This window comes from Botryllus schlosseri, chromosome 6, assembly GCF_051294905.1.
Source record: "Botryllus schlosseri isolate E-star chromosome 6, Bs_hap1, whole genome shotgun sequence".
NCBI lineage: Eukaryota > Metazoa > Chordata > Ascidiacea > Stolidobranchia > Styelidae > Botryllus > Botryllus schlosseri.
Window position 1 is genome coordinate 15334634 of NC_137241.1, and position 17650 is coordinate 15352283.

A 17650-nucleotide genomic window follows, 5' to 3' on the forward strand; every position below is an offset into this window, starting at 1 on the left:
TCAGTCACCTCCAAAAATCGAGTGACTTGGCTGGACTCGAGTCACCTTCGAAAATCTAATGACTTGACTTGACTCGAGTAAAAATCTGCAATGACTCGAGATGACTCGTGACTGGAAGGTAGTGACTTGATCCCAACACTGGTTATTACAGGTGGCGACTGTGTACGAAGGCCTTAAGGCCAGGGTCGGCAACCTACGAACCGCCAAGCAAAATCGTCCGGCCCGCGACAACATAATTAGTTACCACACAAGTACGGCGCGCCGTTTCGTAATGAGTTCCAATCTGCAGTGCAGCACTGCTTGGAAATAATGCGGCATAGCTACGATATAAGTAGCCTACGTCGTATTAGTCTATTGTTACGCCATAAAACTGGTGCGAAGGCGATTGACTATAGTGGAGATGGAGATTATTTGTGGAGTAGACTAGACTAGGGTTGGGACTTCGGGATCAAATTTGAAATCCCGGGATCGGGATTTCCCGGGATTTTCGCTCCTCAATCCCGGGATTCCCCGGGATTAGAAAAGTAGTAAAATACACATACAAGTTACACAAATAACATTTAGTCTTTGTGATATTGAATTGACGCAAAACATAATAGCATCGAGAGTATCATCGTTTAGATCAGGGGTCCCAAACTCCAATTTGCTCGCTGGCCAATTTCGTAGTTTTTGATGACGCGGCGGGCAGCAGCATCAAATAGGGGTATAATATGTATTTCCCAGTACGCCTTTTTTGTCGGACCTTGCAGATTGGCATTCCATACACTCTGTGAAAATGTAATACACTATTGTAATATTCACGGTTGCCACGAAAAAGTCATATTTTTCAATATTTTTTAAAAATATTGTTGTGCTTGGCATAATTTGGCGATATAAGGAGTTATATAGACAGTTAAAAACCATGCGAGACGACAAATGCATCGTGCCATCGTAAAAGCTGTCGCATTATAATTTAGCAGCTAGTGGACGTTTGGTGTGTGATAGCGATTAAGGTTGTTGGAGTGGTTTCAGAAGGAAATTTCAAGTTCTCAAATCCGAAATCTGAAATTTTCGAGTTTAATATTGTCGAATGCTTGAAAATTCAAAACGCCGACGCGGGCCGCAAAAACAGTTCTGGCAGGCCGCGTGTTTGAGGCCACTGTTCTAGACAATCTTCCGAGTTTGTGACACTGCTTTATTACCAAAATAAGATATATGGCGCTACATAAGCCTTGGTAGATGCTGTTCACAAATCCCGGGATTTCATCGGATCCAATCCCGGTATCGGGATTGCTTCAAATCCCGGGATCCCGGGATCGGGATTTCCCGGGGTCCCAACGCTAGACTAGACCAGTGCTTATCAAGCGGGTGTTTCGCGCAACCTAAGGTATACTATACTTGTTAAAGGGTTTGCCACTCAGCTGGGGTGTGACAATAAATGAGCCGTTCCTCTGATTCAAAAACGCTTCGAACATCTCAGACGAAATGATAAAATCTCAAACTTTCCCTGTTTCATTATAGACTTACCTAGCTTCCGTAGGTTAGTTATCTGTAGTTTAATTCACCAGAAGGCATTGTACGCCAAGACAACAAACCTGAATAGTGTTTTGGACACAATGGTGCTGATTCTGTCTCACAAACTGAATCACCTGTTGGCGCAGTCGAGCAGCTATGCTTGCACGAGTGTATGAACTGAGAAATGAAATTGGAACTTTCCTTGAAAATACAAATATCGCCGACTCATAATCTTGTAATCGAAAATGGGTGTCTAATCTTGCTTTCGTAGTACATCTAACATCAAATTTAAACAAATTAAATTTGCAACTTCGGGGGGAAACAACTGAATACCTGGTGGTGAGGCACATTCGAAACAAAACTGCGACTCCGGTAATGTCAACAGTGCGAAGAAAATTAAGCTCACTTTCCTATACTGGAGGAGAGTAAACCTAGTACCAGTACTATACATTTGTAACTGTGATACCAAATTTAATTAGTGAATTTCCACCAGTTTTTCCGACATTCGTTCTGTACAAAATAAATTCTGACTACTTAATACTCCGTTTAAATGGACGCCAATACCATTGCCTGAAAATTTCAAATGGGCCCTCTTGAAATGCGATGAAGTTGAATCGAATGACAAATTTCATACAAAGAGCATATCGCTGCATGACTGTGACAATGTACTGTGTAATTTAGCCTATTTACATCGGTGTTCTAAGCGTGCCGCGTTATAACTAGATAATTCAGCGATGTTAAAATGTTTCCCATACTTCAGTAGCAACAGAAAACTTTGTGAATTACAATATAGGCTAAACCATAGTGGTTCTCAAACTGGGGGGCGTGACTCCCTCGGGCGGCGTGAAAGCATCTGAAGGGGGTCGCGAAGCTCCGGTAAACCTAATTTTTTTCGGCGCTTGGCGCGATTCACCTCCATTTCATAGTTAGTAAAATTAAATGCAAATGGCATCTAGCATCACGAACCTAGCTCTTTGCACCGTCCGCATATAGCTCACTTTCCCGCTTTTGACGGTCCACAATAGCGTATTTATCACTGCCTTTCGGGGAAGCGAGTGGCGCAGTTGGTTACGCACTGCAGTCACGACACCAATGGATGTGGTTTCAAATCCCGGTTCTGACCAACATCTACGTGTCGGAGGTTTCTCTGGGCTCTTCATCGCCGATCCCAGACCGAAAGTGAGCCGTGCTACAAGTCGGCAGCTGAGACAACGCTGGGGGCGCGTGGTAGTGAGATTGACTGGGAGAAGAGAATGAAAGCCGTCCCCAAGATTACGAAAGGCAAAGACACTATGAACATTATCACAATTCATGTCGTGGCAGCACATAGCTTGAAAAAGCGGTAAGCGCCACTGTGTTGTACCAATAATAATAATAATATTAATCACTGCCTTTCACTACTTAAAATGTAATTGGTAAGGCGTCAGCGATAAGGATGATCCCGATAAGATGTGTAAAATTAAAATAAATGCAAAAGGATATAGACCAGATAATTTCAAATTACAACATTTTGGTTCACATTTACATTTTCACTTGCTCGGGAACTGTTAGATTGCATTCTTCGATACGAATTTTCGGATCTTGCACGAGATTATGGCTATTCGCGTGGGTTTTTGGATGAGGTTCTTCGTATTCGGGCGCATTGTTCCTCAGAGGCTCAAGATCCCGGGCCGATTCGGATTCTCAGAAATCAATATCCGCTCATCAGTCGTTGAATGTGAACGGAAACCGTGCTGTGGGCAAAGGAACAAGTACACTCGTCACATTGGTGCCGTAGAAGCCAACGTGCTGTTTTGTATTTATCTGCGTTGGGTTTTAAGGGACCTTGAGCCTTTCAAAAAATTGCGAGACCGTTGAAGTATTTGTGAACAAGTTTGAAACCACTGTCATAGAGCAATGGTGATGAGATGTGCAAACACAACAGTAGAGATATTAAAAGTACAAAACCATTATAACATGCTCGCTGAATTGCAAATGTGCTAATACATGATGGATATAAAATCGGAATTTCAATTGGGGCAAAAAGGACATTTCGATTGTCAACCTCCATTGCGCACAACGTACTACACCACAACGATCTCGAATCAGCAAGCTACTGATCTCGCGCAATTCCCTGCAGTCAATGGTGGCGGGCGTATCATCACGAAACACGAGTCGTGCTTTGTGTCTTAACCTCCGACATACTCCAGTCCTGGGCTTCCTTTGAACACTCAGTTAAGAACCAATGCTCTATAGACTCTGGTCTAGTCTAAACCGGAAGCACAATGCCCACTGCGCGGCCACGGTAGTAACGCCGTACAAACCATGAACCTGACATTCTACACTGTTGTCAATTACTCTGCCCTTTTCTGAACGTAATCACGCCGATCGTCGGCTTAACGGCGCTGCATCGTGCAAGCAACAGATATCTCACAGTACAAAAGACCGACATCAGACACGCCGCGACATTCGCGCCCTAATGCGCGACTTTGAAACTGCCAAACAAAAGTCGCCTGACTACTCAACACTTCGAAACGCAGCACGATAAATCAAGCACACGAACTCCAGTGTGTATAATATGGAAATATACTTTTGATGGAAATATCGATTTCGTCCGTGGACTATTATTGGCAACCGCGGATGACATTAGTGGTCATTAATGATTATGATAAGCGACATGGCGAAATTGCAACATAAAGCAGGTACAACCCTGCCAGCCAGCAGTAATACATCGCGAAAATGGATTGAAATAAGCGCGACGCGTTGGTGTGGTACAGTATGAAAAACAGGGCAAAGCGGTGCTGGAAACGGAGGGAAATTGAGGTCGCGCGGGCTCAGTTACGCTCCCGTCGGGGCAATGGTGGAAAAGGTACCGGGCGAAATTAAATACACTAGAATTAGATTGAGGTTTCCTTGTAACTGATTCGCGCGACATGCATGGCATACAGATGCGGTTAAATGAGATCCACCGGAGAAGTCGTTATCGGCGTCACGGAAGCTGGCAAGAATACGAATATAGGGATTCGCAGAACCGATTTCTTTCGCGGTTTCGTCACCAGAGGTATTCGTTGGCTAGAAAAAACTACGAAAATATAACAGTCAAGGAAACTAAGAGAAGATTCCAACGATATTATTCGCATCCTTGACATCGCCAGTTGCGCAGCCGGGCGTCGGGTAAAAGCGGGCCGTCGCCATCCTCAAACGTTGGGTACTGGATGTTGTGACGTTCATAGGTGGAAACGAACGAAACTTAATGGTGCAAAATTATCCACCGGTATTTCACGAATTAATGCAGAGAGTATATTGTTATTACTGAAGAACCGGTGCCGGTAACTTCTTATATGGTGATACGATTGTTGATTGCAATGTCCTCTAATATTCTCTACAAGAGTCAGCCGAAAATATTCGGGTTCATTTCAATTGACATAGAACTGCCATGACGCTTAGGCAAATATGCAAAAGCTAACGATTACATCTTGTAGGAAGGGATTGCAATGGGACGTTATAGCTATTATCAAAGACACACCCCAAATCTGAAAACAAATTCGAACGGAATTTACCCCGTAAAAACGGTAAAAGCACAGGCGCGTATCACGTCCCGTATTCTATGACGTCACATTCACATCGAACATTTTCCCCCGTCGCGACTACGCCCCGGACAACACAACAACGCACAACAATCAAAAGGATACAACTGTATGCCACGGTAGCGCTCTGCAAAGCATAGTCCCGTATCCTTTCAAAAAAGCGGTGGGACCTTCGGACCGCGCCGTCTGAATGCGAGAATGAAAAAATTAAACGCAAGGACATAAAACCACAAAAGTCGCACAGGCCTTACTTTCAAAGCGCATTGCATCATGCCCGTGTAGCGAGTTTCCCCTGTTTTCTGATTCATCATTCGCGACTGTGCGTAAGTGAAAAACGTAATGATTAGCAACGCGATTGCGACAGGCCACGAATCATACCGACCTTGATTACATCAAAAGGATTTGCCGCCAGCGAGCCTGTCACGGACGCAATACACGACGCACTGCGAAAGCAAGAACGAGTATCAATCGCTTACCAAAGTTACAATCGTGAGCGACAGCAAGACGAAGAAATATAAGGGAATCAATGACCGTCACTTCCTAATATGCTATAGTACGAAAGGCCGGTAGGCCTGAAGTCAAGTATAAGTCAATTATAAGTGCCGAGTCTAAATGACGTGATGCATTACATTCGCTGCTTTGAAACAACGAGTGTGAAGTTGTCAGCTTGCCACGAATGTACATGCACATTGCACAACTACTCGAGACCTTACCGCTCTCCAGAGGTGGTGGGCTGGTAAGTGACGACATACTTCTACTTTTTCGGAGCACTCAAGTCGGTTCTGGCTACTTATACATGTAATTGACCAGAAATTTACAGCATCACTTCTATTAAATTAACAACGCTGACTACTTTGACTACATCTTCCACCGTTTCTATGGCAGGAAAGCATCTGATAAAATCACTAATTGAGCGTGAGCTGGGTTGTATTTATTCTGAAAAATTTGCCAGTCACTCGTCCCTGTATAACTTGTTTGGGTTTTTGCGGTAGGTCTAAAACGCACATATAGAAATGCAACACGAAAGGCTTAAATAGTATACGAATTAGAAGTGTCGGTAGTTTTGGACTAGGTCAGTGGTTCTTGAACTGTTTTAGACACGCTCCCCTATATGCGCCCCCCCCCCCCACCTTTACATGCTTTCACGCCCCCAGTTTGAGAACCACTGGACTAGGTCTTTCATCCACCCAATGCTGGCATTAGCACTAGCATTTGAAATAGGAACGATGCTTTCTGTCCAAAAAAACTCTGGGCCGTACGCAAATAATTACAACGGCCTATGAAGGGACAGTGACGAAGAAATCTCCATGTTCATTGATCTTACAAGTTGACACTGCCAACCTATTGAAAAACTGCTTTCTCGTTGGCAACATTTGTATAGCGGAGAGTCATTCGATTCTACCAATGCGCAAGTAGGAAAGCTTGAGTAGAAATTCATAGCTACCGAACACCTTTGAGATACTTCAAAATAAACGCGAAACATTGAAGTCAAAGCGCGTTACTCACATAATGTAGGACCAGAATCCTTTATCGATTCGAAGGTCATAAAGAATAAACCGCTTCACTTCATCGTACATAGAAAATGAGAATCCGACCATCACCGACGTCCTCAGTACGTTCGGACAGGCGCCCTGCAAATCGATTCATCAGGCTTAACCAAGCAGTGAATAGCCGTGGCATAAGAATAATTTCTCAAACACTCCATCGGCAAAAATAGTTGCTGGGAACTACAGAACACAACCAATACTGTATACAGCAGAAGTCGAGACATTTTTCGAGGCACCTCAAAACTACTTCGAGTAGAAGTAAAAATAAGGTTTGAAAATAACCCAAGTAGTTTGAAGAAGTAGATGGGACAAGACATGGGTTACTTTTTGCTAGTTAATCGCTGGTAACAGATTTTAAAGGTGTAACTTTGTGACTAATGGCATTGAAAGTAGCCGAAACTGTCAAATTGATAATGAGTTAACAGGACATAGGGTATCCTGCATGATTTGGTTGTCATGGTAGTTTATCATGAGAATGATAAGAATATCTCGATATAACACATTCTTAAATTATGGAAAAATGTATTCATGATGATGGGAAAAGCTGTGAATCGCATAACAATTGGATTGGATAACAGTATTTTCATTGCCTCGATTATTAGGCTAGAGCAACAACATTCCATATCACACTGCTTTTCTATATGTAACCAATCTACCCACTCTGAATAATCCTTTTGCGCCATCAACGTAAATCAATTCCCTGTAGCATGTGGTGAATGAATATCCACGTGTCTGCATTCTGACCTTAAACATATAAAACAGATGACCCAACATATGTATGTGAAAAACAAAGTGATGATTTTTTTTCAAGATTATTGCTATAGAGTTCTAAAATAGATTCTTCAATGTACTTGCATAGTGGATTTATGATTGTGAAGATTTTCAGCTACAGAAGCGATAGTAAGCACAAGGGATAAGTAGAATAGTGATAAGCCTAAATATTTTGTAGGCTATATTACGAAGCTGCCAATGTATAATGTGGTTGGGAGATTATTGTGTAAATACACATTTGGGTGGCAGAGTCATGATCGATAAGGAAAACAGTGTGATTGAACTCCGACTAGCAATCATTTTCTAGTAGCCTACCACAAATGTGAGGACCTCATACGTACAAGAAAAAAGCACAGCTTACTTTCATGCTTATGGGCCAGTAGTTCTCAAAGTGTGGGTTACTCACACGGCAAATATGGGTTGTGAAGCGCATAAATTTGCGTCCCAACCACACCAGGGTGATGATTTAATGTAGTGCTCTTTAACGTTTTTTGGTCTGGTGCACCCGTACATTTTCTGCGACTAACTTAAGCACCACTGCACACTGTTCACTCACGGCAGAAGCGTATGAATATAAATATGTATATTATTGGCAACGATATTAGAGAGCTTAATAGAGGAATTATTCATTCGATATGAGTGGCCAAATTACAGGAATGCACACAAATCACATTGCTATTTATGATAACAATTGAAAAGGGTTGCTAACAATTTTGGCAGCATTCACCACCCAACCATAAGTGGCTTCAACTTTAAACAACGTTTAGAAAATGGAGTGAATCTGGCAATATCATGACAATGAAAAGTAGAAAATGCCTAGACGTCCTAATCCACAGAATAGCAAGATGTTTTGGGCTTTCACAATCCCCTTAAAACTAGTCAGTGGACTGCCAAGGGGTTCACAAACAGCAGTTTGATGACCCCTGGGTTAGTGTGACAAGTTCGTGATGCACCTTATACCATTTCATACTGGTGCACCCTACACACCTGTTGAAGACCACTGGTTTAACGTACGTTTAATGTATATTTGCTGAATTTGCAAAAATATCATGCATTGCCGTTCATGGCGATCTCCTAGATGCAACATGTCATCCCTACTTGGATCGGCAATGTTAATCATTCATCCTCTTAACTTCAATATACAATTGAATAGTATATTCGTACTGAAACGAACCCGAATAGTTTTGACTGACACCCCTCAGGGGTAATCGTCAGCAACTAGTAGAGAATGGAAAAGAACATCGTATATCAACAACGGTATCACAATATATGACGTCACCAGCATGAAATTTCGATTACTAGAGCGTTTACTATTCAATCATCCTCTGTTGCGCATCAGTTTCCTCGGTTTCCAGTAACTGCTAAAAATTTACCATCAGACGCGACCAGCAATCATTCAATAGAAAAATACCCTCTTGAAGAAACGAATGAAAAGAAGAAGACGGAGCGTCAAAAAGAGAGCCGAATAAAGTTTGATATCAAAGAACAATTGACGTCGGGCACTAGGCCAAGGTGGAAGCCAGATCAAGAGGCCGTAACTGGTCACTTACTCACTTCAGCATTGTCATATCTGTTTATTACATCGCATTGTGTCTTGTGTATGTCTTGAGTGGATAATCTGATGATTGTTATTACAGAGTACAGCCAAATGACTAGGCTACTCATTGACAGTATGCTATTAATCCTACCTTCATGATGTCAACGGGATTGCACACAAATGCCGATATCCCTCCTGACGACGACGCTAATATCAAATCCTGAGCTATAGTACTCTCTGAAATGAAAACAAATTATAATATCAAGTAAAACAGAGAATATTCCAGCAACACTCATACACACAACACAGCAGTAGACTTACTCGATCCTCGCACCCCTGTCCAATTTTGAAATGTCTTATAAAGGCCCCTCTTTAATCCTCCATATATCAACTGTCTGACCGCAGCAGGCCCTAAACTTGAAGTAATAAAACGTACATAAATGTCAGACATCAAAAGAATGGACTTAATAACCCATTATCTTGTTAACATGTAATATGTAAACATTGAGATAGTCATGATTAGGGCTAGGCAAAATCGAGTACCTGAGTACCTTATGACGTCATAACAGAATGTGATACCGTACGTCAAAGATCAAATTTGTACCGTTTATGCCACAAGAAAGAATGCAATGCCTTTTATTCCTCTCATAAAAGATACTTTGCTATTTTTTCGACCATACCGATTTCATTCCACTTGGTGATAATGTTGTGGGATAATCATGACTTCGGAAATGTGTTACGTCCAGTAACCTTCGTAGCTTTGTAATAATGTTTCGTATGCTACGATACCACCAACCAAGGTTTCAAGGCTTTACCAGTGAATCGTAGTAACGAAACTATAGTTCTCGTTGATAAATTACCTATCAGTGGTGAGAAGCGTATAATTTCAGTACTCGAAAAAACAGTATTTTACTACTCGACTCGAATCATTAAAATTAATACTCGATTCAGATTCGAGTACTCGAATCATTGCGCCCAGCCCTAGTCATGATATTCGTTTCAAGGTTAGTTAGGATATTCCACACTCCTTACAATGTAACTATATGACTGTATTCAGGCTTACATACCCAGAATACAAAGCTAAAAATCCTTCTTCGACAAATATACGACTGATGGCATGAGTCACACCTCTGTACTTTATGACAGAATGTTGGGATTCCAGTATCTGTCCCTGAAGAAAGAAGAGGTGGAATTAGGAGAAGCTTAGAGACTAAAGCAAAAATGCCTACTTGAATTTGCAACCTCGTCTTTGTCAAATCCAATGGGAAAGTGAATACCTCAGCAAGAACAGAGGAGGCTCCACCTTGCACAAATGGTTGAAAATTCTGCCAGGCCATTCATGACAGCACACTCTTATCTTGTAGTAAAATATATATTTAGCACGTACCTGCGGATCAAGGTACCAATTTTAAGTAACCCATTTTATCGAAAATCATACACCATTTATTTTTTGTGGTTATGCAAATCAATACTTAGACATGCCGTTCATGCGTTCATAGGCACTGGAGCAGTGTTGTTGAGGTATATCATCATAATTGGTTAAAAAAATCTAAATTGTACTGACCAGTTGATTTTTATTATCGTTCAAAACGACTCAGACAGCCACCTTGGCCTAGTTGCAGCATGTAAATAAGAGGCATGCACAATTGCATACTCAATGCATATCAACAGAAGATAAGATAAAAAAGGGCAAGTGATGAAAATGCAGTGGCAGGTGATGGTAGGCAGGGTTGTAATGACTCGATTCGCGATTTTTGGTGACTCCACTCGACTGGGCCAAGACCGACATTTCATTGTAATTTCGAAGAACATGTCCAAATACAGTCAGATTGCAGGCCAGATACTTTTCCACAGTTGTGGTCCATCATACTTGATAGAGCGATGCCGTTTCTTGTAACTTGTGCCTGACATAAATGGTAATTGACGAGGGTGACAATGCGCTCGAGTCATACTTGTATGCTAGCAGTGACCACACAATGGAAACGATGTGTGAGCTCTCTACTTTCCTCGTACCTTGTACGGTAAAAACATCAAATCTTTTGAGCAGCGACTTGTTGCTCAATGCTCACACATCTAGGTCCAGTAGCATCCCTTGCAATGCAGAGAACCGTTAGTTTTAAGTAGTAATGAATATAATGATAATCAATATTCTAGTCAGTTAAGAAAAGGCGGCTGACAGGCTGATTCATTGCACACATATAAAAGTTTAAAAGACAGGCATAGGCGAATATTCAGATATTTTCAATTTCGTTGATGTATAAAATGGAATGTATGTAGTTGATCAGCAGTGTAGGTCCCATTACAAACTGGCAATCAGTGGTTGTTTTCAGCAATAAATTGCGCATGACAGAAGGGTTTCTTGCATAAAATAGTTGGGTAATCAAGTTTTGCACGTGCTGCGTGATGTTGTCACCTCTTCAACTCTGGGCCCCGTTAGCCCCATATTAAAGAATGCAATCAGATTTTTGAAAATCCAGACTTCATAAAGGTGCCCCAGCCCGACATTTGGGCATACCGGGTCAAGGTAAAAAACAGCAGTTGAGCATGCGACACAAGAGCATGTGACTTCGTGACCCAAAACCCAACCCAACCAGAACATTAATACACAGGCACGTCATGCACGTCATATGTCATTGTTCAGTGGACCTTTTACGTTTCATGTAGATTCACGAGCCTTACTCATTACATTGGCTAAATTTCTTGACTGGCAGCCTAGGTGACCTGACACCAGCGGATTTTCAACTATGCCTCATGCTGTAACGTCTCCACCAACCCTCTTATAGCGCCTGGCCCACCCCGGTCCACGCACCGCAGTCCAGAATAAGGTAGCTATTCAATATTAAAACAGATATACGTGCTTAAGTGGGATTTATAAAACTCGATATCTGGTAATGCGGATACGAATCCTTAGCATTCATACTGGCATAAATCAAGCGGATTAGAGATAAAATAAAGACTGTAACAGCGGTTGAAGGTCGCGACCGAGAATTGCAAGCACAAACATTACGGACCAGCATCAGCGGTGCACGCGAGCGACATGAGACGGATGAGAGCCCACAGACGACAGCAATATAGAATGTAAACATGGAATGGCAGCGACCGATTTTGCAGCTTCGTTCCGCTTCGCTGAAGCTTTACTCGGACTTATTTTACGGCAGCTACTGTAGGATTTCTGGCAATCCAAAAGTTGTCTTCCAGAGCTCAGAATTTACTGAATCTGGTCTTGATCGAAAGCTACTATCGCACTGATTCCGAAAATGTAAATAAAAATATGATCAGGCACTGAACCGATTAGAATTCGCCCTCAAAGTCTGAATTATCGGCATTGTCCGAACAATCGAAGAGCCGCAATGGGTCATTGTTAGGGTCATTGTTTTGCGGTCATCCGATTGTTCTGAACAATGCAGATTTTAGATGTTGAGGGTGGTTTTTCATCTCAGTACGGTGCTTCACCGTATTTTGATTGATATTTTCGAAATCAGTGCGACAGTAGCTTTCGATCAAGACCGGATTCAGTAAATTCTGAGCTCTGGAAGACAACTTTTGGATTGCCAGAAATTCTACAGTAGTTGCCGTAAAATAAGTCTGAGTAAAGCTTCAGCGAAGCGGAACGAAGCTGCAAAATCGGTCGCTGCCATTCCACGTTTACATTCTATAACAGCAAACATTACCTCAGGCACATCCCAGTTCACGCCTACGCATCTGCTGGCCATTGAGCTCCAACAACATACAACTATTACCGTCAGCGTCAGTGAAGTAGATCCAATGAAGTATACCAGTGTCATGATATGTAATGTAATAATCTATATGCGTTTGTAGATTGGCATATCCTAATTTAGGAACCCGGTAAGCTTATTTTAGACTTGTTTTAACAAGAAGGCAGAGCAATACAGTGAATATATAGCTAGGCCCACGGTAACGGCAGCTCCGCGGGGCCACATAGCCTTGGTAAAAAGCCATTACGGCGTAGATAACGGCTATATTCACATAGTTATTGCGTGTGTAAACGATCATGATATAGCGATAAATTAAGGTTACCATATTTTGGAATGGGGAAAGGATGACAGTTTTTCAAAATTTTCGGACTTACAATAAATTGGTAAATTTACCACGAAATTGTGGTTGGTTGACTGAAAAAACACGTTCGAACCACGAATTTCCTGTTTAGCGTCATTTATGCTCATTTTCAGTCGAATCTATCCATCATCTTGGCTCTAAAAGCTGTAAAAAAAGATGAGTTGCCAAAAAGGAGAACATTTAGGCGTCCTCGGAGGCCATTTTCAAAAACCTGAAAAAGGAGGACAAATCCTTCTGAAGGAGGACGTATGGTAACCCTAGATAAATGATCAAGAGAAATACGAATACCCAGTGATCCACGATCCACCAGTGATCTACATGGCGGCGATACAGGTGACCCAGTCAATAATTCAATTGGAAGTGAGGAGCTTTGTTAGTCTGTTCACAAAATTTCGGCCAGAATCAGATTAGAAAATTAAATACGACATTAGGCGTATGTAACTATAGTGTACTACTGGCACCAGAGGTGTAATGTACTGTATTCGTACAGTTCAGCGGTAGACCTAATATTTATCACCGTACTATATACATTAGGGCTCTTCAAAAATGACTTTTTTCTCAGATCACACTGGCTACTTGATAAAATTGTTAGGTTACTTAATTTAAGCCTACACACCAAATTTGGTTCAAGTCCAACCAGTAGCCGCATTGCTACTGGAGAAGAAAGTTTCTATTAATTATATAAAATAACCAACCAGTAGAAGCGGAGTTATTGCCATCGGAAAATTTGGATTATGAATAAAATAGTATTTACGGTGACCAATTCTTTAAATACTTATTATACTGGTGCTCACCGTAAATACTATTTTATCAAATCCAAATTTTTTGACGGCAATAACTCCGCTTCTACTGGTTGGAATTGAACCAAATTTGGTGAACATCGTTTCTATAGACAACCTAACACTTTCATAGGGTGATCAGAAAATTTTCAAATTTTTTGCTATTTATTTTTATATAATAAATAGAAACTTTCTTCTCCAGTAGCAATGCGGCTACTGGTTGGAATTGAACCAATTTTGGTGTGCAGGCTTAAATTAGATAACCTAACAATTTTATCAAGTCGCCAGTGTGATCTGAGAAAAAAGGCATTTTTGAAGAGCCCTAATATACATACGTTGTGGAAATAGAATCGTTTAAATTTGATTTCAACGTTTGCTATCTTTGCACAACAAGGTGGGTGCGTAGGCCAATGCTGAAAAGTGTACGACTGTAGGCCATGCCATGTGACGAAATGATGGCAGTTTAATTTCGTTGTCAATTTGTACAATGAAGATGTGAAGTCAGCACCACTATTTTTATCATCTCGCAATCCCAATGTGCTGAACTTCGAGCAGGGTAGCTGTGTATAGCAAAAAGCTGATTGCTCTATCACTACGCTCTTTGTGAGCAATGGATTTTGCCTATCTAATCTTAATAATGACCATGCTAGCATGTTGCACTGAGAACAAGGTGTTTGGTTACTTACGAAGAACTTCTATCCTACCATTTATACTGTGCCCCATGCATGTCATGTTACGGCCATGGATCAGTGACAATCAGTCTACCATAGAATGGGAGCAGTACTTGTGTCCAGGTCTTGACTAACCCAGTCCATTTGATCTCAGCACACCAGGTTTATCATATAGGTTTGCCAAATTGATATCATAAAATGTTGAGGTCACTACAGCGTTTAGTATCATGCTCTCGTGTTGGCAATTTACCAAAGACCATGTTGCTCGGAAATTGTAAACTCACAGCTCCAATGTCACGAATGCACTCCACTGTTCCAATTGATGATGATTTGTTTGGACTAACAGACGATCAGAAACAGGTAGTTATGCGGAGATTTCAATGTCATTCGATAACTAGCAGTACGGTACTGCAAAAGCTTGTCGAAGATGAATGAATTCTGGAACAGCAACTACTTCATTTTTCAGTTACGTCAATCCGTGGCTAGGTTTTGTGATGAAGAGCTACGACCACATGCAGATGAAGTCGACAGAAGTAATGACTTCCCAGAGATGCCCAAGTTTTGGAGAAAACTAGGGGATATGGGGCTACTGGGTATCACAGCACCAGGTAATGATTTCGACGTGCATCGAACGCAAGTGGCATTCATGTTACATTCTGTACTTGACAGTTGAATACGGAGGAACCGGTTTGGGATACACAGAGCATGTCATTGTGATGGAAGAAATATCGCGCGTTTCAGCTGCCGTTGGCTTGAGCTACGGTGCACATTCCAATCTATGCGTGAATCAGATTGTGAGGAATGGTAATGAAGAACAGAAGCAAAAATATCTGCCAAAAGTAATGACATTACGTTTGGAAATTTAAATGCAAAAAAATAACAAATCTGGAAGACCTCGGAGTCAAAAGTACTGCATGCTTACAATATTCATCAATCTTTACAGTTGATATCTGGGGAGCATTGTGGGGCTCTTGCGATGAGTGAACCTGGTTCCGGATCAGACGTGATTTCCATGAAATTGAAAGCCACCAGAGATGGTAATGACACACACACGACAGTGTCATGCCCAATTTCTTCTATCAACGCAATGCTACCTTGTTACCATTAGGTGACGACTATGTCCTCAACGGCAATAAATTTTGGATAACAAATGGGCCAGATGCGGATGTGCTTGTCGTTTATGCCAAAACAGATCTTTCGGTGCAGCCATCCCGAGGAATTACAGCATTTTTAGTGGAAAAATCGTTTGACGGATTTTCGACGGCGCAGAAACTTGACAAGCTCGGCATGAGAGGGTCCAACACGTGCGAGTTGGTTTTTGAGAACTGCCGTGTACCAGGTAATGCACTCGTCAGTGTAATAATTCCTGACAAAGTGGCAATTTGAATTTAGTGTCCAACATTTTGGGGGGATATAATAAAGGCACTCGTGTGCTTATGACCGGACTTAATATCGAAAGGGTTTTTGCATCAGCCGCCTCAATTGGGTACGTTTCCAATACCGTCCATGCATGGGGCTTTGAATGCTGTTACATTTGATGATATTAGAATGCAGAATTGACAAAGATTACCACGCTTGTGATTCCGTGTATAATTTTGATAATTCAATTTTGGTAATTTGTTATAGGATGTAACAAGCTGGGTGATCTTAATGGAGGTGCTTTTGTATTACTAAGTGGTCTCGACCTTGAGCGACTGGTCTTGGCTGCAGGACCACTTGGGTAATTATGCCAGTGTTGCCAGACCCATGACCAATTTAATCATCACTATCTTATTCATCATTTCCAAACTACAGGATAATGCAAGCGGTGTTGGACCACGCGATACCATACGTACATGAACGGAAACAGTTTGGGAAAAGAATTGGGGAATTTCAGGTTTCAAGTGATCATAGAATTGATTGCCTGAAGTTGATTTCTTACAGAAACTTTTTTTTCAGCTAATGCAAGGCAAAATGGCCGATATGTACACCCAATTGAGTGCCTGTCGAAGCTACATTTACAGCGTAGCCAGAGCTTGTGATAAAGGCCATTTCAGTAACAAAGACTGCGCTGGGGTTATTCTCTACGCCGCCGAAGCTGCTACCCAGGTGGCATTGCAAGGAATACAATGTCTTGGTACTTCAACAACATTCAGAGAAATCTGGCAATGCTACTATTTTTCATTGTCTTTTAGGCGGAAATGGGTACATCAATGACTATCCTATGGGAAGGTTTCTCCGTGACGCAAAGCTTTTTGAAATCGGTGCTGGCACCAGCGAAGTCCGGAGGCTGATAATCGGTCGTTCTTTTAATGATAGTTATAAAAAATGAATGCACTTGAACATTTTGAACCTATTATCATGTGTCCGATACATCCCTTGTGGAATGCATAATATAATTTATGCTACAATCTTCAATAAAATGCCATTGATCAAAAAACGGATTGTACATTGTACCGTGTACTTTTCGCAGCGTACATTGAGACAACAATAGGTAGTTCGTCAACTCGTTTGGTGTCACGAACCTATTCCAATCGTGAGCACCTTTCGGTACGATTCCACACAATTCCGCAACTTGGATAGCAAAGACTTTGGAAATCAACGTCCTATTGATAGTACTAAAAAACAATGACCCTTTAGACTTGAGTAGCGATGCGCAGGTGTTCACAAACTTTTGCTGTTCCCCCACATGCTCAATGACCTCGGAGGCAACCACTGCGTCAAATTTCAGTGACCCGACAGCTGCTATGTCCTCGACAAGAGCGCAGAGGTATTGAAGATTATCGAGATTGGGTCCTCGGTGCAACTTAGCAGCAGCTATTGCATTCTCCGACGCATCAATTCCCAAAACATCAGCTCCCAAGCGAGCCAGCGGTTCACTCAAAATTCCACCACCGCATCCAACATCAAGAATATTTAATCCTTGTAGCGGCGTTGCTGATCCTTTTTCACCATCTCCGTATCCTTCGTATAATAGGCAATCTCGTATGAACGGCACACGGACATCGTTCATGGCATGTAAAGCACGGAAGCTACCATGTAAATTCCACCATTCGTCTGATATTGCAGAAAATTTTCTTTCCTCATCCTGTATCAAGGTATTCGTATGTTCTTTTCTGTTGATAGTGCAGCTCCAAACAGACCTTGACAGAGGTATATCCTTTAACGCTGCATTAGTCAGCCTGCAACAGTTGCTTATACAAAATCTAGCATTACTTAAAACAGCCAT

At 41.7% G+C, this 17650-nt stretch overlaps 3 protein-coding genes across 4 annotated transcripts; 1 reads left to right on the forward strand and 2 right to left on the reverse strand.

The window, feature by feature from the left end:
- Positions 1–4031: 4031 nt before the first annotated feature.
- LOC145441114 (brain mitochondrial carrier protein 1-like) lies at positions 4032–10391 on the reverse strand. The gene is made up of 10 exons (XM_080318914.1): positions 10145–10391; positions 9983–10086; positions 9237–9331; positions 9067–9152; positions 7268–7351; positions 6567–6691; positions 5443–5503; positions 5312–5377; positions 5166–5246; positions 4032–4555 (listed from the first exon to the last, which is right to left on the reverse strand). The coding sequence occupies exons 1-10, from the start codon at positions 10250–10252 to the stop codon at positions 4526–4528; spliced, it is 840 nt and encodes a 279-aa protein (XP_080175040.1). The 5' UTR covers positions 10253–10391; the 3' UTR covers positions 4032–4525.
- A 4168-nt stretch (positions 10392–14559) lies between these two features.
- LOC145441110 (isovaleryl-CoA dehydrogenase, mitochondrial-like) lies at positions 14560–16861 on the forward strand. Of its 2 annotated transcripts, none has more exons than XM_080318908.1 (9): positions 14560–14802; positions 14909–15050; positions 15112–15281; positions 15386–15479; positions 15551–15781; positions 15835–15928; positions 16237–16318; positions 16381–16558; positions 16617–16861. In XM_080318908.1, exons 1-9 carry the CDS (start codon positions 14641–14643, stop codon positions 16751–16753), a joined length of 1290 nt encoding a protein of 429 aa, XP_080175034.1. In that variant the 5' UTR covers positions 14560–14640; the 3' UTR covers positions 16754–16861. The 2 variants fall into 2 exon arrangements, with proteins under 2 accessions (XP_080175034.1, XP_080175032.1); XM_080318906.1 differs by lacking the exon at positions 15835–15928 and adding an exon at positions 16069–16162 and having other exon boundaries at positions 14561–14802.
- On the reverse strand, positions 16713–17650 carry LOC145441113 (ubiquinone biosynthesis O-methyltransferase-like). The gene has a single exon (XM_080318913.1). It carries the CDS (start codon positions 17648–17650, stop codon positions 16781–16783), a length of 870 nt encoding a protein of 289 aa, XP_080175039.1. The 3' UTR covers positions 16713–16780.